The 22,395-nt window shown below is 49.0% G+C and overlaps 9 protein-coding genes across 9 annotated transcripts; 5 read left to right on the top strand and 4 right to left on the bottom strand.

Moving 5' to 3' along the window:
• Nucleotides 1–119: 119 nt before the first annotated feature.
• VFPPC_05032 (beta-calactosidase) lies at nucleotides 120–2,024 on the top strand (the record flags this gene model as incomplete). Its single annotated transcript, XM_018284285.1, has 1 exon — nucleotides 120–2,024. One exon carries the CDS (start codon nucleotides 120–122, stop codon nucleotides 2,022–2,024), a length of 1,905 nt encoding a protein of 634 aa, XP_018145706.1.
• Nucleotides 2,025–2,437: 413 nt separating this feature from the next.
• Nucleotides 2,438–3,359, bottom strand: VFPPC_05031 (alphaherpesvirus glycoprotein E domain-containing protein; the record flags this gene model as incomplete). The annotated part of the gene is made up of 2 exons (XM_018284284.2): nucleotides 2,438–2,858; nucleotides 2,923–3,359. 2 exons carry the CDS (start codon nucleotides 3,357–3,359, stop codon nucleotides 2,438–2,440), a joined length of 858 nt encoding a protein of 285 aa, XP_018145705.1.
• Nucleotides 3,360–6,567: 3,208 nt separating this feature from the next.
• On the top strand, nucleotides 6,568–7,300 carry VFPPC_17664 (hypothetical protein; the record flags this gene model as incomplete). Its single annotated transcript, XM_022429354.1, has 2 exons — nucleotides 6,568–6,714; nucleotides 6,917–7,300. 2 exons carry the CDS (start codon nucleotides 6,568–6,570, stop codon nucleotides 7,298–7,300), a joined length of 531 nt encoding a protein of 176 aa, XP_022285608.1.
• Nucleotides 7,301–7,344: 44 nt separating this feature from the next.
• VFPPC_13743 (cytochrome P450 alkane hydroxylase) lies at nucleotides 7,345–8,664 on the top strand (the record flags this gene model as incomplete). Its single annotated transcript, XM_018291515.1, has 4 exons — nucleotides 7,345–7,919; nucleotides 7,976–8,103; nucleotides 8,155–8,442; nucleotides 8,498–8,664. The coding sequence occupies 4 exons, from the start codon at nucleotides 7,345–7,347 to the stop codon at nucleotides 8,662–8,664; spliced, it is 1,158 nt and encodes a 385-aa protein (XP_018145704.1).
• Nucleotides 8,665–10,442: 1,778 nt separating this feature from the next.
• On the bottom strand, nucleotides 10,443–11,767 carry VFPPC_13742 (RTA1 domain-containing protein; the record flags this gene model as incomplete). Its single annotated transcript, XM_018291514.1, has 4 exons — nucleotides 10,443–10,853; nucleotides 10,930–11,288; nucleotides 11,347–11,482; nucleotides 11,540–11,767. The coding sequence occupies 4 exons, from the start codon at nucleotides 11,765–11,767 to the stop codon at nucleotides 10,443–10,445; spliced, it is 1,134 nt and encodes a 377-aa protein (XP_018145703.1).
• Nucleotides 11,768–13,660: 1,893 nt separating this feature from the next.
• VFPPC_05030 (Ion transport) lies at nucleotides 13,661–15,925 on the top strand (the record flags this gene model as incomplete). The annotated part of the gene is made up of 4 exons (XM_018284283.1): nucleotides 13,661–13,791; nucleotides 13,866–14,000; nucleotides 14,091–14,899; nucleotides 14,952–15,925. 4 exons carry the CDS (start codon nucleotides 13,661–13,663, stop codon nucleotides 15,923–15,925), a joined length of 2,049 nt encoding a protein of 682 aa, XP_018145702.1.
• Nucleotides 15,926–16,083: 158 nt separating this feature from the next.
• On the bottom strand, nucleotides 16,084–16,602 carry VFPPC_13741 (hypothetical protein; the record flags this gene model as incomplete). The annotated part of the gene is made up of 2 exons (XM_022428891.1): nucleotides 16,084–16,155; nucleotides 16,210–16,602. 2 exons carry the CDS (start codon nucleotides 16,600–16,602, stop codon nucleotides 16,084–16,086), a joined length of 465 nt encoding a protein of 154 aa, XP_022284512.1.
• A 224-nt stretch (nucleotides 16,603–16,826) lies between these two features.
• VFPPC_05029 (oligopeptidase family protein) lies at nucleotides 16,827–19,191 on the bottom strand (the record flags this gene model as incomplete). The annotated part of the gene is made up of 5 exons (XM_018284282.1): nucleotides 16,827–17,237; nucleotides 17,298–17,461; nucleotides 17,521–17,611; nucleotides 17,673–18,641; nucleotides 18,706–19,191. 5 exons carry the CDS (start codon nucleotides 19,189–19,191, stop codon nucleotides 16,827–16,829), a joined length of 2,121 nt encoding a protein of 706 aa, XP_018145700.1.
• Nucleotides 19,192–21,365: 2,174 nt separating this feature from the next.
• Nucleotides 21,366–22,323, top strand: VFPPC_13740 (hypothetical protein; the record flags this gene model as incomplete). The annotated part of the gene is made up of 2 exons (XM_018291512.1): nucleotides 21,366–21,538; nucleotides 21,615–22,323. 2 exons carry the CDS (start codon nucleotides 21,366–21,368, stop codon nucleotides 22,321–22,323), a joined length of 882 nt encoding a protein of 293 aa, XP_018145699.1.
• Nucleotides 22,324–22,395: the final 72 nt, after the last annotated feature.

The raw sequence follows: 22,395 nt of genomic DNA, 5'->3' as shown, positions 1-22,395 counted from the left end.
CCGCAATATGATAGTTCAGCAAAATGTATATATCGAATAAACTTCCACATACATATACCATCTAATATAAAACCCTAGCTGCAACCCATATTAAACAATCATCAGTAACAACTTCCAAAATGCATCTCCCAAGTTTCATACTCGCCGCAACGGCCCTCTCAACATGGGCCTCACCACCCCCATTCACATACAACCGCACAACATTCCTCCTCCACGGAAAGCCCTTCGTCATGGTCGGCGGACAAATGGACCCGCAACGAATCCCAAGTGATTACTGGTGGCGAAGACTACGCTCCGCCAAAGCAATGGGCATCAACACCATCTTCAGCTACACCTTCTGGAACGAGCTGGAGCCCGAAAAGGGAAAATGGAGCACCCACCCAGCCAACAACATCACCCACTTCGTACAAGTTGCCCACGAAGAAGGACTATACGTGGTGCTCCGTCCGGGACCATATGTCGGCGGTGGACGAGACTGGGGCGGTCTTCCATACTGGCTCTCCAAGGGCGGTCGCACCAAAGTACGAAGCTATAACATACCGTTCCTTAGTGCCACGAAAGACTATCTGTCAAGACTGGCTAGTGATCTATCTCACTTGCAGATCACGAGGGGAGGAAACATTCTCATGGTCCAGGTTGAGAATGAGTACGGATCATATGGCGAAGATATGCAATATAAGCTCGCCTTGCGGGACCTCACCTCCCACTTCTTCGATGTTCCCCTGTATACTATGGACAGAGGGGACGAAGACTTCGTCAGGGACGGATACATCCCAGGTGTACTATCCGTCGTAGGCGGTGGACCAAACGGATTCCGTATACGTGATAAAGTCATCACCGATCCTTCTTCTCATGGTCCCCATATCGACGGGGAAGCACACATCGCCAACCCAGACCACTGGGGTCCTCAATCCAAACACCACTCCCTCAACCAGAACCTACTGAATACCTACATACACAACATAAACACCACGTTATCGGCAAACAACTCCATCAATATATACATGCTCCACGGCGGCACAAACTTCGGCTTCAGCACCGGCGCCCTATCCGGAAACACAACCTTCACAACAAGTTACGACCACAACGCCCCGATCAACGAAGCAGGCCGCACCACAGCCCCGTACCACACCCTCCGCGGCGAAATCCTCAAACACATCCCCAACCGAACCGCCGTCCCCGAACCCCCCGCGAACATACCGCTCATGGCCCTCCCAGACGTTGTTCTAAAACCCTTCACAACCATCCGCGGCGCCATAACACGCACAATCACGAGCCCCGAACCCATATACATGGAAAGACTCAGCCAAGCATACGGCTTCATCCTGTACGAGCACAAAGTCAGGGCCGCAACAAACGGCACCCTAAAAGCAGGTGATCGGCCCCGCGACAGAATCATAGTCTACGTAAACGAGCATCAGAAAGGCGTAATCGACAACTTCTACGCCTATCCTGCGACCATAACCCTCTCTCTTAAAAAAGGTGACACGCTACAACTTCTCGTTGAAAATACCGGCCGCACAAACCACTGGGACAAAAAGTCCAATCTGACAAACACGCTGCTCGATCCGCACAAGGGGATACAGGGCGTCGTGTCGGTGGGGGATTCCGTGCTTCGAGAGTGGAAGGTAAGCCTAGCACCGTGTAAGAAACGACCGGTTCTATGGGGCAGAATCAAAGGCGGGATTCAAAAGGGCGCGATGCCGGTGTTTTACAAGGGCAAGTTCTTGGTTCCGACTGTGAATAAAAACGAGAGCCGGTCCAAGCTGGATACGTACTTGACCATTGCGGGTGGCACAAGAGGCGTGGTCTGGGTAAATAGTTTCAATTTGGGTCGGTACAGGATTGTTGGGCCTCAGCAGTCATTGTACTTGCCGGGTGCGATATTAAAACCGGGTGTGAACAACACAGTCACAGTCTTGGAGTTGAAGCCGTGGAATGTCACCATGGTTGCGAGGGGCGAGACGACCAGGAGGTGGGAGAATCACCCTGACCCGGACGCGCCAAAGTCCCCTGGCCAGTGATAAACAAAAAGAGTACGGGGTAACAGAAGTAAGGAGATACAAGTATATGAAATATGTGCATTTGTTTTGCTTTGGTGCCATAGTGGCAAACTCTGATATAACTCATACAATCAGCAGCCACCGATCTTTACAGGATTTTTCGACAAAATGCTCTGCCTGAAATAGAAACGGTTCAGCCAATTTCAAACACCAACCAATCGAATGGTCAATTACTCCAATAATGCCATTTGGCAATGGCAGTGACAAATATGCCATAACACTGCTCTTTGCCCCAATCCGTAGCCAATAACGCCTTTGCTCGTCACCAATAGCAATATTTTTTGTTTCCAACCTAATCACAATAGCCCCCCTTGACAAATAAGAATAATAAGGTATCACAAGAGGATTCACTCCTCTCCAAGAATGCTTGTTCATTACATCCACGCAAGGTTTCTACTGCGTCTCCGGTTTTGCTGCCAGAGAACGCCGCCTCCGCCGCCGCCCCTTCGAGGTCCGGGGTATGTTGCCATATTGTTCTGATTTGCCTCGCCGTCACTGTCGGTGTCTATACCTTCCAATGCCGAGTTGAATCCGTGGGAGAAGTCGTCGAGCTCTCTCGTCAAAGGGACGCGGTCAGAGTCGTAGTTGACATCTCCGCCTCTAGTAACCGCCGCGTCCATAGCCTCATGGCTGTGTGGTTGAGGCAAAGGACTACCCATAAGGCCGCTCTCAGCACTGACACCGTCTGAGTTACGCTCGACGGGTAGGTTGCTCTGGGCACGGAACCCCGTTTCGGAAGCCTCGTGTGAGGATGCAAGAGGCTCAAACGCGTGATGTGTTGGACCCATTGGTCGGCTACACAAATTAGTGACCATGATTCCACGACGGTTGCACACATTCAATACAGAATGGAACTTACCTTATGTATTTGGGGTCCTTCTCGTTTCCTGGGCCTCGACGAACGTTATTCGACTTTCGCCTCCATAAGAAAAATGCCAAAGCGGCCAGAGCAAAGACAACGGCAACACCGCCAATAGCGCCTCCTATGATAGCACCGGTATTCTTCGAACTGCTCCCGCTACTGCTCGGCGCAGCACCCCCATCCGTTTCGGACGGCTTTGGAGGTTGATCACTAGCCGCTGGAGACCCAGACCCCAAACCCGTGCTAGAATCCGACGTCTTAGACGACTCCGAGCTAAGCGTAGTAGGCCGCGAGAGGGGCGTGGGCGTTGCCGTCAATTTTATTGAAATGGTCGTAAGGTCCAATGGCTTCTTCCCTGACGCAGTCTGAACAACCGTTGTTGCCAGTCCCGAGGCTGAACCGCACCCGTACTGGAAATATCCTCCCTCAAACATGTTCTTGTAACATACATTCTTCCCACGGCATGTATATATGTAAGGGTCGGCCTCACTCTGGGGGCCACTGTTCCGATCAACGCATCCTGTAAAGATTCCAGCGTTACAAGGCCCTTTGTCTGGACAGCAGCCTATAGCTTTATGTTCAACGTCGACGGCGCAGTGAGACCCCGCCAAACATGTAGCTGGTAGATCGGGATCACCTCCTATGTAACCACAAATTGTATTTGACTGTCGGCGCAAAAGTTCAGCGGGCGATATGGGAGCTGGTGTAGGCAACGGCCACAGCATCACGTTCAGAGTGCGCGATTCGACAGTGTTCGTCTCTCGTGGTAAAACATGGCCCGTGGTCAGGCTCGAGAGTGTGGCAAGGACGAATAATGCAGCTGCAGGCGGCGGCAGTTGCGTAAGAAAATGGTTCGAAATCATTCTGCTTGTCGATGCTCTGCTGCTGCGTTCCAAAATAGGCCTGTGGTACGATGGGATGCGAAATAAGGCTGGCGCAGCTACTGGAATACCCAAGAAAACTGAACGTAAGCCAGCAAAGCGTTCATTGTTGATGCAAGGCTATGAAATGGGAAGAATCATAACAGAAGGAAGAAAAGCAAGCAACTGGGTAGAAGACGGGAGATAAAAAGGAAACAATGAGTGAGCTGGGGTTGAGCAGGCGTAAATGGAACAAATCGCATGAGGAAGGAAGGAAGGAAGGAAGGAAGGACCAGGGATCTGGAACTTTGGAATACGACAAGTCTTCGTTCAATGTTGAGAAGCCCATTTTGCCATCCCATCCCAAGGGCCGCAGGGTTCAAATGCAAGCCGCAGCCTAGAGTCTGCCATGTCAACGCTTTTTCTTCTTGAGCCCGTCAAATGTGCCTGTGTTGGCTGCATTTGCCAGGGAATTCAGCCTCCAATCTGCACATGGACATGTGTGCCGGTCCAAATCGACCCCCAACTTGGCCCATGAGGCGCTTCTTCTTCTTCGTCCCTGGCCTGGCCTGGCCTGTCCTGTCCTGCCTTGGCTGGTCTTGGCTTGCCTTTGCCATCTTGCCAGCCTCGGGTCAGTCACGCTCAACTCCATTTCAGCAGACCAATTGACCCAATAACCAGGTTGCATCGGTCATTGCCCAAGATTGGTTGGGTGGTGCCACAACGTTGCCAGGTCTGTGGATGAGGGATACGAGATCCTGGCTGAGCATTATGTGGCGCACTGGCTATGCCTATGGCTGGGTAATGCCTGCATTTTATCTCTGGTGGTCCATCTTGGCTGCACGTTCAGTCTCGGTGGTTGGGGACACGAGCCGCCGTTTTCCTGCCATCCATTGTTTCCCCAGTGCTTTCAGAGTCTGTGCGAAAGACGAACATCGAATGCCGAGACAGCTCACATGGCGCTTGATGAATCTGAAGCTCTGTCTGATTTGTCCAAGACTAGCGGCTAAATCAACCGTGTGTTGGTACCGCTATCTTCGAGGATGAAGGTCTACACCAACAAAGCAAAGCGGGTCGACACATAACAAAAAATTGTGTGTCGTCAACGCATGGATACAATTCTTACTCAACGTGTCCGTCATGTCGAATCGAGCCATGGTTACAGATGCTGGGGCCTTTATCGACACCGCATCACGCCAAGATGGCGCGGAACTTGGGTCTGCATATGGACGTTATGCCGACGTGCCATTTGATTTTGTTTGCCGGGGCTGAGAAGACACAGCTGGATGACAGTACAAGCGACAGACAGTCCCGACGACATGTGTGAGATGTCATGAACATATCGCCATTTGTGATCCACGGCATACCATATCTTCGATCATGGATCTCTCTCGATCAGAATCTCCCAACGGCACCAGTTCTTCGATCCTGCGATCGTCTAAATCGCCACCAAACAAGCTTTGTGGCACAGTCACAAACGTCGAGAGTCTGGTCCCTTGGCAGCTGGTACTCTACCCGTAAGGCTGGGAACAATGCCACGCACTAACCACGGGATGGTTCCACCAGCCGCATTCCTGATAAGGACATAGGTGTGGAATACGGACATTTAGCCTGTGCGCAACCAGGAGTTGGCTGACTACCTACGGAGTAGGTAGGTATACAATACAAAAGGACGAAAAGGCCGTCAGAGTGATGTGCAGGCCGTTCTCCGATTGTCAAAGACGCCAGAAGTGGTTCATAGATGACAAACTAACACAAGCGAACCAGCTTTTATCCCTGAATCAAATGAAGGATTCGGTATCAGGTGCGCTGCCACAAATGCCACCCGCCTTGTCGTGACTAAGCCTTTGACATCCCCCGCGACCATATGAAGTGAATGGCGAGGGACGAATTGCTGGTGCACTGCTGGACAAGTCTGGTCGCAATATGCCCAATTAGTCGCCGTGCTCCATATCGCAACCAACAGTCAAACAATGTGCAGCCGCAAATGTATCCATGCAATTGTTGCCGAGAACCAATATTAGCTGTTGGGCCTGCGAGGTTAAGAAGCCTGTGCTAACTTATTTCTCTGACAACTGCTGGGATTGCTTAGACGCACTATAGTCGACACAACCAGTCTGTATCCAGGAGCGATCCTGGAAGCAAATTTGCACAAGCTACCATGATCAGACCTCAAACCGGCACGGTCAACGTTGTCTATGATTGGAGCTGCTGAGCTCTCAGTCACTAACTTACCTGTTACCCAAAATTTGTTAGCTGGACGGAAGACTATAAGATGCCGATCCCCCGTTCTTGGACGTGGAGAGGCAAACGGGAGTACGAGGGGCAGCTGTACGTCAAGATGCGAGAGTTTTTGACGTCTTTTGGCAGCATTTCAGCATCTCCCAACCAGAAATGTTTGCCATCGGCTGTCGTCAAGGTTTTAATAGCATCTCCATTGACACCATGGACAGCTACTATGATTTCATACTTGTAAGCAGGACAAGCCAGTGTGTCCGTACGGACCTGGCTTGAATAGGCTTACTCGAGCACTGGATTGTCCCCTCGATAGACTTCCGTCAAAGCAGGCCGCAAACCATCACTCTCAATGTAGCCATAGGATTCATCAGAAAGATCCTGTGTGGGACGATGGGGTTTGAGGAGTTTTGCTGCACGATTCATGTTTATATTGATATGCAGTAGAAGTTTAGACGAAGTTCCGTCAAGGTATGGCAGAAATAAGGATGCTGGCATTAAACCTTTTTTCCGGTTTGCCGACAGGAGGGCGGTCCAGGATCTATTGATGGTTTGCTGCATTGACTACCTACCTAGTAGGTATGTTGGTCGACGAAACACTGCTCACCATGAGGCCCATTCACAGCGCTTAGGTGTGACCAGACGATCCATCGCTGGCTATCCTAGCCCCTTACATTGTGTTCTCCTCCTTAACGCATTTTGGTAAATGAATGCACCCTAAAATTTCCGGAAATCGGTCAGCGTATCATTTTCTGGCGTCAATCTTTCAGACTCCCCTTTGCTCGTCAGTGTGATTGCTGTCCTATTTCCACTCCATGCTCAACATGCTCTACCTGCTACTTTTATTCTTAATAGCTTGGCTCTCACTCAAAAGATATGTGTACGCCCAACGTAAGCAAAAGGTCAGATTCAACCAAGGACCATTAGGACATATGCTCCTTTGCACCTCACTAACTTATCAGAAGATACTGGAGGAAATGGCCGCGGCTCATGGGTGTCTCCCTCCACCAATGCTGCAGAATCAGAGGCCACTGGGTATAGATCGCCTTGAGCAGATATTTCGCGCAGATGCCGAGTTCCGGCTGATGGAGTTATTTCTCTTTCACTTCCGTCAAACAGGATATACCTTACAGCAAATCTTTCTACGTAATCCGGCATTTGGTACTGTTGATCCAGCAAATTTAGAAGCAATATTCTCTACCAAGTTTAAGGGCAAGTCCATCGCAAAGCTATCAGACAAAACATACAATGCAGAGACAAACAAGATTATTAACAAGTAAAGTTAGAATGGTCCTTCGGTCCTAGGAGAGCCATCACCTTTCCGATGTTTGGCGATGGCATCTTCACCCAAGAAGGTGAGGCCTGGAAGCACTCACGGGACCTACTTCGTCCACAGCTAGTACATCGACAATATGAAGATCTCGCAGTTTTTCAAGAGCCTATGGAAGATTTGTTAAGTGAGCTACCACAAAATAGTGGTATAGTCGACCTTCAGCCACTATTTTTCCGCTTCACACTGGATGTAACAACCGCATTTCTCTTTGGGGAGTCCATTCATAGCCTAAGGTCAACGGATAATAGCCAAGAACAGACTTTTGCGGCAGCATTTGACCTTGCACAGAAATATGTGGTCAAGAGGTTCCGCCTTCTGGATCTCTACTGGCTCATCGGGGGTTCTAAATTCCGCGATGCCTGCCGTAAAGTGCATGCATTTGCTGATGAGGTTATTGACCAAAACCTTTCTGCAAGCGCCTCAACAGACGACCCAACCGACACAAGATATGTTTTCTTAAAATCTGTTGCGAAAGCATGTCCTGACAGAATAGCACTTCGTGGACAGATTATTAATATTCTAGCTGCTGGCCGTGATACCACCGCTTGCCTATTGTCTTGGACTTTGTAAGTTTCATTGCAACATTCCTCAAAATGCGGCATATTCTAATGTCCACATGTAGTTTTTTGCTTGTTAGGCATCCTAAAGCAATGGAGAAGTTACGAACAGAAATTTCTCAACTTGAGGATGGCTCATTAAACAGAACACACTTGCGAAACCTCCAATATCTGCAAAATGTGTTAAAAGAAAGTAAGAGATTAAATGACTTACAAAAAAAGCAAGAACTAATAGTACAGCTAGCCCTTCGCTTGTATCCTTCGGTGCCAGTGAACACTCGGACGGCGGTTGAGAATACTATTCTCCCAATGGGTGGTGGGCCTGACAGGAAGTCGCCAGTCTTAATACCGAAAGGCTCACCAGTGGCTTTTAGTGTCTATACACTTCACCGCCGTCCAGACCTATATGGCCTGGATGCGGAGTGCTTCCGCCCTGAGAGATGGGTTGAGGACCTACCACTTTTTAAGGACAAGACCACTCAGAACTATGGATACTTGCCGTTTAGTGGTGGGCCGCGGATTTGTCTGGGAAGTAAGTTTGGATTTATATGAACTTTGGAACTGGTAGGTGAAACTAATCTGAGTAGTGGACTTTGCCCTCACAGAAGCTGCTGTTACTATTGTCCGAATATTCCAGCGTTATCCAAGTATCCGGCTTCCCGAGGGAGAACCAATCGATCTTGTTGGTGTTGAAAGGCAGACAATGACACTTGTGTTACAGATCACAGATGGTTGCAAAGTGGAACTAGGATAGGCCACTGAGGTAGGCCAGACACTGACATGCGAGCAAAACTATCACCGTCTTTGTACATTGTCCCGTTGCTATGAACTAGCTGAACTAGCTTAGTAAAAATCTGGCGAGAAAAGCTACAAAGCCCACCTACAACTATCTTGAGATACGCCATTAGCTCTACAGCCTCAACATCGTAGGCAAAAGGCAACGGTCTTGCGGGGAGATGAGACTCGGTGGTGATTTGCGCAAGCTCGCGATTGTGCTCCAGTTTCAATGTCTGGCCAATTCCACTGTCACGAGACAGTAGCACGTCAGCCACAAATATGCTGAGATGTAATAGAGAAGAACTTCCCAGGAAGTTCAGCTTTACCAGATAGTGGGCCTACTTGAAATCTGCTCTTGGTAGCAAAGCAAAATGCACTACGCCAAGGGCTCAAAGACGCAAGAGAGGTCAGGCTTTTAGATTGAACACCGAGCTTTGTATCCAGAGCGGGAGCTTTTATTCTTGCAGTGCGCCACAGCTTCACATGCTATCATGATGTTTAGCGATTGTGGCCGGTGGAAGAAGCGATTGCCATAATCTGAGGAAATTGCTGGTAAAAAGCTAAGAATTCGGTATAAGTGCACGTAGCTAGGCGACCTGGTGCGTGCTGCTTCGTTTCATATGAGAATTTTACGGTCCAGTCGAAGAATCGTAGGGCTTAATAGACTTGACGGTGACAACTAAAATAAAACTTACCGTATGAGCTTGCGAACGGCCATTTACGGCTTGAAAGTCGCATTCGGACTTGATGGACTTCTTAGGAGATCAACGGTACTGGAGATGATCGTGCGGCCTTGCCCTATGGTGAATCGATTACGAGGTACATATCGTGGCTGAATCTTCGTCATATAGCCAGATTGTAGCAATAAAATATTGCCACCTTGCTATTCAACATAATGATGCTCTATACTTGCGAGGACGATTGCTATACCTTAGTGTCTAAATTTGTCCCTTATGGAACGGAAAATAACGGGAAGTTAAACGCACTGTGCTGCATTCTAGATGCAAATTAGGCAGTCAACGTTTAACGGATCTGTCTTGGTGTACTATTTTAAAACGGAGAAGTATAAAGTGGAATAACATTAGCAAAACGTAGAAACGCATAAAGTTATAAACGATTAGGTGAGCAGTCTTGCTTAAGCTAGAATCCGTTAGATCGCCAAAAATAGAATAGCAAAGCCACAGTTACTCAGGGTAAAAGCGGCGCTGCTTAGGCACCAGTTGGTTAAAAAAACCGTGACGAACAAATTCACATTCACGGTTCTTAGGGCCTCAGCCAAGGCTTCTTTTCTTAGAAACAAGTTGGACGATGTTGTGGCTATGCAATTTGATGCCCCACGGTCACTAGACTCACTACTGCACAACAAACCCACGAAGAAGCATTTGGACCCAGCCAGACAAGCACTCGCATTAAACCAAAACTTATGCGAAGGACTGTGAACAATTCCATTCGTCGATACCTGCCGATTCGTGGCATCTGGTAGGCCGGGCATAGGCGGAAATTACAAACCGCAGATACTCGTGAGGGCAGTTGCTGGTCAGAGAATACGGTCTGAGTGCATTAATCCTACAGGGTTGGCTAAAGCATCGACAGACGAAAGCAATAACGCACCAGTTGACATCCTTAGACGACATTCCACCGGCCATCAAGCTGATAGCCAGTCCATCGTTACCTTGCCGTGATACGCATCCCGTCGTGCAAACTCCAATATTTGACATGGCTGCTGAAATTCGGCCAGCAAATCAATACTCTCCGTCACACGTTGTTCTGCCTCGACCAATCTACCCGATGCGACTCTTCCAACGGCCACTCACTGTCACTGTCGGTTCTTCTCGCAGTATCCTCCAGCCCAATGTCCTCAGTATTCATGTATTTCCCCATAGTTCGTCCCTTCTTAGCCGCCTTTTTATTCTGTTTCTCCTCCTTCTTTCGCTGTTTCTCCTCCTTTTTTTGTTGCTTAATCGCCTTCTTCTCCGCTCTTGTCATTCGAGGAAATTCCCCGTCGGGACCTTTCAGAACATATCCCGGATGCATGATGTTGAGGGCGACAAATGCAAGCAGCATCGGAAACGCATCAAGCATCAGCGGATATAATTCGTTGCCCAACATGGGGTTGGAGTGAGATAGTCCCGGGCCGAATTCGACGAGTCGGAAAATGGTTCGCATCTTTGTAAAACCACAGACGTCAGTTTCTGCGCAAAATTCTTGCAGTCTCCTGGTCATTGGAGAAAAAACTACTCACCACAATCATGGCCAATACCAGGAACATTGTCCAAATCAACCACCTCATTCGGCCGATGTGCCCTCCTGTAACTTGATGCATCTTCCAATAGAAGAAGATTGTCATCCCGCTGAATATTACTACAAACCCCAGCTGCAGTCCGATGCCTCCCGTAAAGATCCTCATGCCAATGCTCTTCACGTTGGCACTTAAATCGCCGGACAGCATGCTTCCGCCTGCTCCTTGGACCAGGAAGCACGCAACGTCCAGCCATACGAATATCAGGGTGAGCTTGGTGGCTCGGACGCCCCAGATCTTCTTTTCGGGGATGCCAAAGTATATCATTCGGGCAACCGTCATGTAGGCGAATGCATTTATCCCTGGATGATACGTATCAGCGTGATGCCACTGGCAGAATGTGGAAGACGAAAGACGTACACAAAGGCGCCAGTAGAAATAACAACTGGCCCCAAATAACAAACTGCTCTTGTTGCTGGTCGTGAGCACCGGCTGTTCGAAGTGAAAAGGCAGCTGTCTCCCAGACGCCGCCCATGAGGAGAACCCAAATAAATCTCTGCACAATCACAGCATTAGCAAACCCCAAGCCTCACATCGTTGTGAAATAGCCAACCTTCTTAAAGACGATGGCTTGCACTAGGTGTGTGACAGTGGAGAGGCCAAACAGAACGGCAAATGCCATGTTTCCAGCAAAACTAGGATCATATTCGTAGTTGGAATTACATGATCCCGGAGGTACATAGCCATATTTCCCCGGTACTGCGTTCGTACATGTTGCAGTGGACGTTGCTGATAATGAAGTTGAACTTGGTCCCAGAGGCGGTGTTGTAATTGTTGCCATGGCTGTGACAATGTTGTATGTCGTTTACATAGATTACACTTTGTAGAAATGGAATTTGTTTGTTATGTGTAGCGCATTTTCGGACGCTGCTGTCACTCGATGCATTTATATACACTCGCTACATGGTGTTGTATATCAGTTTGGTCGTCAACTGAACTAGACTAGTTTCAGTTGCGTCACAAATAGGCTGAGTTGCCGGTTGGGAGAATATGCAGCGTATATCGGCTTAGATGATCAAAGGCAAGACAGGACGCGTCACCGGGATGCATCTGTGGTCATCTTTTGACCGTTGTCAAGGAACCCGGCCGAGTTGTGGTCCCTGCTAATGTGGCGCGGTGTGCATTCGGGTTCGGAGGGTCATTTCGTTGTTCATCTTCCCGTGGTCAAATATGTATACTTGGTTGTACCAGTTTGGATGGTTTTTCGGTGACGTTGATGAGAATACTGACCAGCCAAGGCAGGATCACGAGTCAATAGGCGTCATCAGTAAACAATTCCTGAGCAATAATGCACACGAACAAAATGTATTCATCTTAGAAAATGACAATAAACATTATGCGGGTGTTCTTACAAACCTTCTGTACGCCTTCCATGTCTTCAGCCACTACGGCCCTTCTCAAGGCCAGCCTTATGGATGATGTATGCCGTGACGCGTCGACGTTTCGCAAACACTAACCCTGCAGTGCCGCCGGCAGAGGTCTTGGCATGGAATTAAACGTAAATTAATGTATTCAAGTCCGATCGTTTCTAATTTAGGTGAATTCAAGAAGATATGGCTTCGCCTATTGGTTTGTTTGCATATTTTTGAGCGGGGAAGGTTGCAAATGTGTTTTCGCAAGCAACGTTGAGGATGGCGGAGCAGAATAAACGTGCAGCTCCAGCGTTGAGTTGGCTTGATGGGATTCGGAGTTTGGTGTTTGCTTGAACGACAATTGGCCATCATCTGGGGATTCCTCGGAAAGCCCCCACTGTCGGAAGTAAAGAGCGTCGAGTCGTATCGTATGTTTCTTGATAGTTATTCCATCATGTTGATTGATTCTTGTCGCCAGTAAATGTCGAGTGGGACAACATTCATTGTTGAATTGAAGCTGACACTGGCTGGTCGACGGCTGTGCCCTTTGGCGTGCCTCACCTTTTTAAGTGGACGCATCCCCTCAGAGCCGTCTGGCATAGAAAGAAGCCAAGCCAGTGCAGTTTGGAGATTTTGCCTACATTTACGCAGTTAACTGCGCTATGCGCGGCTGCTTCGAGGACTTCCGAAGCCAAGAACTCCATCTTGCTCGTATCAGTCTGGTCTGCTCTGCTCAGTTCTCCGCAATCGAGCTACAATCCCTTCCTGTCTTGGATTTATAGGCGGGCGCTAATGTGGAGGACGCCGTAGAGACATGATCTCTCGCCACAGGGCTCACGATAAGTGCTCTCATTCGTCCCTTTGTTGCCATTTGAAACAATGGCATTCTAAGGTCAGTGGTCTGTAATGTACTGGCCGATTTGGCAGTTGGCCCCCATGTGCCTTCCCTGATGTCGGCGACTCAGTCTGGTCAACTGGTGGCTTTGCGCACCGCCAGCCAGTTACAGCAAGCGAAATGATGCAGACAGTCAAGTCAAGGCAGGAGTGACGCACAGGCCAGTGAAGATGAAGGTCTCAAGTGCTCAACTGGTCCCCGCGTTCAAATCTGTGCTCCCTTCACTGATCAATCATTGCCATATTCATTTGTCTTTGCCTCCGTTGCCGAATTTGACTTTTCGTGAATATCCTTCTCTTGCCGCCGATTTCGCCATCCCGATTGATCACGTCTGCGCATGGTGGTCCGCGTCCCTTGTCTCTCGCTGCCTCACCCTGTCACACCATAGTCTGACCGACACGTGGTTCGTGACATCACAACAGCCAAAATGCCCATCCGTCTGAGGATGAGGCCACAGCCCGCCCGGGATCTCAGTCCCGTATCTGCGAGATATGATTTTGATATGCCAGATATTGCTGAGGATGACTCATTTCGGGATGTGGTCAAGAAGCTTTCTCTGTCAGTAGCCACTGGTTATGGATGTCTTGACTCTCCTGCATGCATGTGCTAACCCACTCTCCTTCCACGTGTAGATATTTCACAGACGTAATCGAGCTGCCTAGTACATTCGAGCAGCTGAGAACCACTGAGGCCGGAAACTGTGTGCGTGTCTTAGTTGACCATTTGAGCGACAACTGCACCAATCCCGCCATTGTGAATGCTCTGCTGTAAGTCTTGCATGTTTATGCACTCGTTTCCTCTTGTGCAATATTGGCGGTGTTTGCAACCATAAATCAAGCTAACCATCACCCTTACAGTGCGCTCAAATGGCATTATGCTGCTGCAAACGAGCACCTGAGTATTAGCGAGACTCGATCATTTGCATGTGAGATCACTGCATGGCGCTTTCTTACGCGACTGTGCGAAAGACAGGCAGTAGAGTTCTGCCTCTACGAGATACCTGTGACTTCAGACCAGGCACACCAGTCCCAACAGGTATCCTACGACCAGGAAGCTGGGGAGACTTCTCCTCTCCTCATTCGCAGAAGCTCGTCTGACGACGGGCGACCGGCCGTGGCCATAGGGAGTGCCCGGAAAAGGACAAAATTGTTAAGCTCACTCTCTCGTCTCACGCATCTAAGTGACGACAGCGACGATGAAGCAGATCCAACAGCCGCCTTTAAGAGCTTGAATGCCTTGGAGATTGCTGCCATTGCCAATGCTAAACGATTCCTTAGTCAACACGTTGTTCAGAAGATCATTACGGGCATTTGGAACGGAGACATTGTGTTCTGGGACACGCTTTCCGTGAACTCCGTCAAAAAGCCGCGATATTACAATCCCCGAACTTCTGACCCGTTCTCTCGTCTTCGCGTGCCCAAATATCTCAAAGCTTGGGAGGTTCTTTTCTTCGTTGCATTTCTGTGTCTCTATTATTCGGTTCTCATCACTCGCGATAACACCCGAATCACTTTGACAGAAATTGTTCTCTTTATTTGGATAGCAGCCTTTTTCTACGACGAACTGAGCGAATGGATCGATGCCGGCTCCATCTTTTATGCCACAGACATATGGAATGTGTTTGACATGATTATGATCCTGATTGGATTTCTGTTTGCAGCCTTGAGTACGAACAAATCCACCCCCGAGTGAACTGTGTTCAACTGACAGTCGTCTAGGAATTATCGGACTTGCGCAACATAACAATGCGATGAACGAGATGGCTTTCAATGTGTTGTCTCTTGAGGCACTCTTCATGATGCCGCGAATCTGCTCAATTTTGAGCTTGAGCCCCTACTGGGGCACTCTGATCCCGTGTCTGAAAGAAATGGGGAAGGACTTTGTGAAATTCATGGTGCTAGTTGTCATTGTTTACTTTGGCTTCCTAACAACGTTTTCCCTCATTGGCCGCGATGCTTTCACTTTCGGTCGAATGACGGGAGTTTTGACAAAGATCTTCTTCGGGTCGAGTTATGTTGGATTCGACATCATGGATCAGATTGACCCCATATTTGGTCCTCCCCTCATGATTATTTTCATTACTCTAACGTCCATTCTCTTACAAGGCTCTCTAACCGGTATGCTCTCAAACAGCTTTTCACGTGTTATCACGCAGGCCAGGGAGGAGTATCTCTACGTTTACAGCGTCTATGTACTCGAGGCGTCAACTAGTAATCGCCTTACTCACTTCTACCCGCCATTTAACCTGATTGCCCTCGTTATCTTTCGCCCACTACGGATTATTCTTCCCAGGGTGGGTAAGTTTCGCGCTGGGCGAATTCTCCTGCTGCGAGCAACACATTTGCCGATTGTTGGAGCCATCAAGTTATACGAGTATATCCGGCGTAGGGCACAGGATGACGAGTATGCCGGTTTCCGTGGCCCACGCGAGACAAAGAAAAGCAGTCGACCAGCAGTGTATAAGAGACCGTCTTCTGGCTACAGTAGGCAGCAAATTTCACTGTCACAAGAGTCTACGCTTTTGAGACCCGACGGAAAGAGGCGGGACGACGACGACATGGAAGAACCCAAGGGCGTGGAAGGCCAAATCGCAGAGCTAAACCAAAAGATTGACCAGCTTACATCTCTGGTCATGGCAATCCAGGAGAAGAAGGCTTCTTCTGGAGATGCCACCACACCTGGAAGTGAATGATGGATTTGCGGTATTCGCAGGTTGTGAAGTGGGTATGGAATTGTTGTGGTATTGTTATGCTGCATTGCTAGCAAAGACTGTGGCTCCTGCATTTGGTATACAGCAGGCAGAACTGCCATTATTCGCATTATCATCATTTACGTCTGGTCCCGTCGCCATTATTGAATTCTTCCATCAGCCACCATCTCCCGTATGGCCTCAATGCTCTTTGTCACTGCCGCAATAGCCATCTACCACATCCCAACGATTAGCAGACAAGCAGTAACGCAACTCGAAGCACTCACATTTTGATTCTTCGCTTCCTCCTCCTGAAATGTCTCGCCCCCATCCACAACCCCCTCAAGCTTCCACGAAAACGAATACGTCAAGTACAGATTCCCATCCTGTCCCAGACTAATAACATTCTGGACCTCCGACCCGTCATCCACAGTGAAATGAATCCTATTCGGCGCATATTCCCTACACGTCTCCATGACAGTTTTTCCACCTTCAAAGACAACACGTCTGCTCACCAGGCCATTTTCGTCACTGATAATATCGCAGTTCTTGATGACGGGGACAAAGTCCCTTGGGGTGCGGATCTTGCGGCGTAGACCGGCCCAAACTTGGCCGTGGGTGAGGGGTGTGGTGTTGGGAGGATTGATGGGGACGGTGGCGGCAACGTTGATGGTGGGCATGATTTTATGTATTTGAAAGAATTAATACACAAGAATAATTAATATAGAGGAGTGATGAGAGGATTGTTATATGGCTTTGGTATCGTGCTGCTCGGCAATCGGTTGACATGTGCTGACCCACTGAGATCTACAAGGAACCGATCTATCTAGGGCGGGAATATACGGATGCATTACAGATAGCGTATGTAGGATGACATCGAGAAATGGAAATTATATACATGGCCTCACCATTTCGTATCTCCTCTTTTAATCTCCCCATTTACACACCTCTTTATCCAGTCCCACACTGTGTTGTGCCATACCAGTGAGTTCTCCGGATTAAGAACCCAATGTCCCTCATCTGGAAATGTCAAGAATCGGCTGGGCACACCATTTCCTCGTAGTGTGTTGAAAGTTGCTATACCCTCGGTAATAGGACATCGGTAGTCCTTCTCGCTGTGGATTACGAGCGTCGGTGGTGCTTTTTTCCAGTTTCGCAATAGCTCCGGTCGAGCTGGGTTGAACCGTTCGAAAGCATTGGGACGTTGCCAAGGGTACTGAGCGCCTTCGAAATAGCCGGCTTCATATAAAAAGTCTGATTGCAAAAAGAACGAGGGGAGGTTGAATATTCCGTCATGCCAGATCGCACAGCAGAACTGTTTCAGGAAAATGCATTAGCCAGTGTAGCATTGAATAGAGTGAGAAGTCAGACGTACTCTGTTGATAATCTCATGCCCTAGCATCCAGCTCACCATGTAACCCCCATAGCTGGCTCCAGCCAACACGGCTTTCTTTTGGTCGAGATACGGTAGCGTTTCTAAGTAAGACATCAAGTTCAGGAGATCTTGAAACGGTCGACCACCCCACTCTCCCTTGATCTCTATATTTGAGAAGATTAGGACAAGTTGTTCGGTAGAAAAAGTTGTAGGTTTGACAAACTTCTTGCAAATTCGAGCCCGTAGCCCACACTGCCAGTGATATTGGGACACACAATGATATAGCCCTGCTCTGCCCAGGCAGCCATATTCCACTTTGTTTTGATTAGCTGGCGTTCGTCGATGGACAACACAACGGCAAAAAGTATGACTTACTCTAGTGCTCCAAGCGTCATCCCAAGACGATACCGGCCCCCCATGTGGCATTAGTACCCAAGGATATTTCTTGTTCTCATCGAAACTGCTTGGTCGTATTATGAAGGAATGAACACAGACATCATCCGCGCCCTCATACCAGATCTCAGTGACCATCTTTTGAGACAATCCAAACTTTGTACCGCCTTTCGTTGCTGACGAAACAATTTGGGTGGGCGTCACTCCAGACACATCCACAATGTGCCATACACTGCTGTCGATGAAGCTTGAACCTGAAACCAAAATTTCATCCCAACTGTTATCTCTAAGTGGGTAGTATGCGGATGAACTGTTGTCTTTGAAAATTACATGTGGTCGCTCCCCATCTCGAAGCCTAAGCTTCGACAAAACAGTTCGACCGCATTTTGAACTAGTCATGATGATATTTTCAGAATCACCAGCGAACTCGAAGCCTTTCGGAGGGTCATGTTCATTGTCAGAGTCGTCCCAAGTTCTTGTCACAAGACTAAAGGCGTCAAAGGCGTCAAGCGAATTAGTCGAAGCCAGGAACAGACGAGAGCCATATTCATCCCCGCGTGGGATGTGGAGGAACCCGATCATTGAACCGTCAGGAGAGAATCGAATATTAGACATGATGCACGCATTTACGCCAGATGGCAATGATATTGGCTTGGGGTTTCCCGTGGGAGGTAGCGTAAAAGAATCCAGTGGCACAAAATATGCCGAGCTGACAGCGCCTTCTCCAGGATCAAGGACTGCCCGGTCGCTGGCAATAAAGACTGCACCTCGATGAGAAATATCAAAGTTTCCTAGAGGGTCCCCGACGTCTAAGATGCCTGCGGGTGCATCAAGCTGATTGTTATTGACCAGATTGAGAAGATGACCGGCGATCTTCCACTTTCCAGACTCGTCCTGTTGCAGCTTATTATACCACAGACTGTAAGGCTGTCTATTTTGTAATGATGTCCACTATATTATCAGTTAGTTAATGCTGTGGACGATATGATGCATCCCACTACTGCACTGAACTTACAGTTCGTATATGTGCGGCGTCAATAACACGTCCAGTTGAGGGTCTGTCGTGAGCCTCCTCGTTGTAAAGAAGTCCATCATTATCCACCTGACCCGTAACCATGAAGACGAAAGATCCATCATCGAGGCGCTTCAATTTAAGATTTTGGATCGGTGCATCGAACTCGGCAACGGTGCTTTGCTCGCTGGAACGGTCGACGCCATTGACAACGACGGCTAGGGTTCGCCCTTTGTCTCCAGATTTCAAGTACAGTATATAGTCAGTGCCGGGGATCCAAACTGCGTCGTGGACCTTGTCATCATCTGATATCTGGAATGACTGGCGAGTTTTGAGGTCCATGACCCGGACCTCTTTGACCGTCTTGCCACCAAACCTGTGGGTCGACACATTGTAGAGGGCGAGTTGGCCATTGTGGTTCGGTGTCGCAGCACTTCTTCTTGGAGCTCCGAGAAGAGTCTCTGCTGTGAGTTTGTGAACCTGTACCATGATCCAAGGCCGAAAGTTTCGGATGAAATATCAACGTGCGTTGTTATTTGGATGCACAAAATAGCAGACGATATCTGCTAGCGCAAGGGCAGTCATCTACTTATGATCTCGTAGGAGCTGTAAGTTGCCACAAGGCGGGGACGTATGTTGCGTACGACTACTCTTCGACTAGGCGGACAACCCCCAGGTTAGTAATACCTACACCGGAGCGGTTGTACAATGCCTTATGCTGACGCAAGTAAAAGCAACTGAAGCAGCCCGCCTGATGGCTTGTCCAGGGCTCAAAGCGGTGGTTGATGATTCAACATGATCCCAGACAGCCTGGCTCGGGACAGGCAGCGCATTTGGGGAATGTCATTTGAGCCACATTGCTAGGTGCTAGCTTCATGGACTGTACGCGTTGGCTCACACGCGGCCCCTGCCCATGAAGGAGGCCACGAGTTTGTGGAACGAATCTTGCATTGATTTGACCCTTCAGGTACTTAAAGTTAGGAAAACGGTGTCAACTACTAGGTAGGTAGTCATCGTGGAGGTTGATTTCATTCTCAATTTGAAGTTCCCCATTCAATGTCGTGTGACCTGACGTTCTGGTAGGCAATGGTCTGAGGAAGGAGCTTGAAGTCTGCGCAGGGCATGAGCTATCGACAATCAATTCGCTAGGCCCATCTTGAACCGTGCCCTGTGTTAATCTCATGTCTCTCTTTTACCTACAAGAAATCTACTTGTGATAAACCACGACAGTTAACAAAAGAAACTGCGAAGAATCTAGGACTGCATCATCGTCGACGTTTCAGCAGGTTGCTGTACCCGGTGGAGATGCTGAGAAACGGACCATCACATCCTCCATTCGTCAAACAACTGGCTTCTCCTCGTAATACCTCTGCCAGCTTCAACAAAACAATCCCTCTGGGCGTCTTTAGGTTCGGTTCCAACTGTCCAATTTCTTTCGATACTCTAGTTGTTAGACCACGTCCTCTTATTCTCTTTGATCAGAGCCCCGATCAGATGCACTTCATGCTACCCTCACCCAATGGAAGCTCTCGGTAGGTCAGTCAAACCTCGAACTGACAGGGCCCCATCAGAAGTGGGTGCTGCATGCATGAAATCAATCCTACAAATATTAATTATATTACGGACTAATAACAGGAGCACAACGGTCCAGTTCGAATCAACAAAACATGAGCTACATTGGACGGCAGCGATTTCAAGACTGCTTCCCTCAATGTTGGCACCCCATACCTTGGTGTTGGCATATGCCAATGGTTCCTCGAATGACACATCAATCGACGCCAGCGATATCCCTCCGGCCGGCCGGCAGTTCGCCCAACTAAATTCAGCATCAGTTATGTAACTCTCACTGAACGGCTTGCATCGATGAAGACCATTGCAATATTGTGATACAGCCAAGCTCGAGCCATGAGCCGATGGTGCCCACTCCAACGATGGCACCGGCCGGAAATGCACGTCCGTTGAACCAATCTGCGCATGGGGTTTGGTCAATTCCGTGGACAGAAAGGAACTTGTCGACCAGCATTCCCGGCCATTATCCACCACATCGGAGCACAGTGGTTGACCATGGCTGACAATGGCTGGCGAGATGGATCCGTGGTGTCCCAGACCTGGAGCCATTGGAGGGCTTCGGGACGTCTCGCTTTCTTTCGCCTCCGACTTCGGGAAACGAAGCTGACTGGCCAGTGTTTTCCTTGTTGCTGATTATGAGATGCTCCCCGTCACCAATGCCAAGGGGTTCACAGCATTTTATTTATCTCCTGTCACGTACCGTCCTGTGAATTCATTTGAAGCGTGAACAGCTGCTTGTTGGGTTTAATGCCCCGTGTTTTCTCCTAGTGAAACTTTGACTTGTTTGCGCTGTTACGCCTGACGGCCTGAATCCATCAAACCCCGACTGCTCCGACTTCCTCAAACTTGCAACAGGAGCTGAGAGCTGCCTCACCACCGTCATTAGAGCCTCTACCAGAGCAAATTCCAGGACAAAAAGCTCACCAGAGAAGCAATGCGCCTGCACCAGCACTTTTCCGCGCGGAAAATCGATAGAAGAAGCTGTCCCAAGCAAAAAAGACGTCCTCTTCAGTAGACATTCTTGACGCTGCTTCTGTTCTTTGTGTTGCAAGACACTGCAGCTCTCTGGCTTCTGAAACTGAAACTTTGGCATTATGAAGGTCACTGATGAGCCTGCGCTGGCGACGCCCACCTCGACATTAAACCATCCTGTTTCTTCTACGCAAAAATGGAACACAAAAAACCTGGCATGGCGACTAACCGCTGATGCAACTGGTGCTGCTTGTGCCGGTGCCTTGGTCGCACCAGTCATTTCCATCATTGACAGGTAAGGTTCACCAGCAAACCAGCTTTTCTGATCCAAACCACCTGCGCACCTGGGCCGCTAACAGCATATAATTCAGATCCATCATGGAAAATGCATCTGGCCGCAGCTCCCTGCTCGACTCAATCCGCTCCTCCGTTCGAAACCTCCTTCTACGACCTTCATCTGCGCTCTTCTCCCGACCATGCGCCCTCATCTTCATGCTATACGGCGGCACATACCTGACAGCCAATGCCCTCGATACGGCAACCTCCACCATCACCAATAGATCACCAACTACTGTTTCTTCCGGCGCAGGAAAATTCGTCGCCTCGTCAGCTGCCAATGTTGGCCTATGCATGTACAAGGACCGTTCTTTCGTCCGCATGTTTGGCCCCGTCGGCTCAGGACCTCGTCCAGTGCCGCTGCCCTCCTATGCTCTATTCACACTGCGCGACTGCTTGACGATATTCGCCTCGTTCAACATCCCACCCCTTCTCGCGCCCTATATAGATTCTCGAGTATCCGCTGCATTCAAGAAGCAAATTTCAGGCCAAACGGCAGCACAATTCCTCGCCCCTGCAGCAGTCCAACTCTTCTCCACGCCGCTACACCTCCTTGGATTAGATTTATATAATCGCCCTAGTCAACCGCATGCCAGTATCTCATGGCGCGATCGCTTCGAACTCGTTCGATCGAACTGGCTGATAAGTTCTGCGGCGAGAGTATGCCGTATTGTTCCCGCATTTGGCGTGGGAGGGGTGGTGAACTTCAAGGTCCGGCGAAACTTGATGGCGAGGTTGGAATAACATCGCCAATAACTCGGTGCCCATTTTTCTGAATTTAGACATTGCATATTGTTTCGTTGTTTTGCATTACAC

This window comes from Pochonia chlamydosporia, chromosome 3 (assembly GCF_001653235.2).
Source record: "Pochonia chlamydosporia 170 chromosome 3, whole genome shotgun sequence".
NCBI lineage: Eukaryota > Fungi > Ascomycota > Sordariomycetes > Hypocreales > Clavicipitaceae > Pochonia > Pochonia chlamydosporia.
Note: the sequence above shows the minus strand (reverse complement) of the source record. Positions and strands in the feature narration are given on the sequence as shown.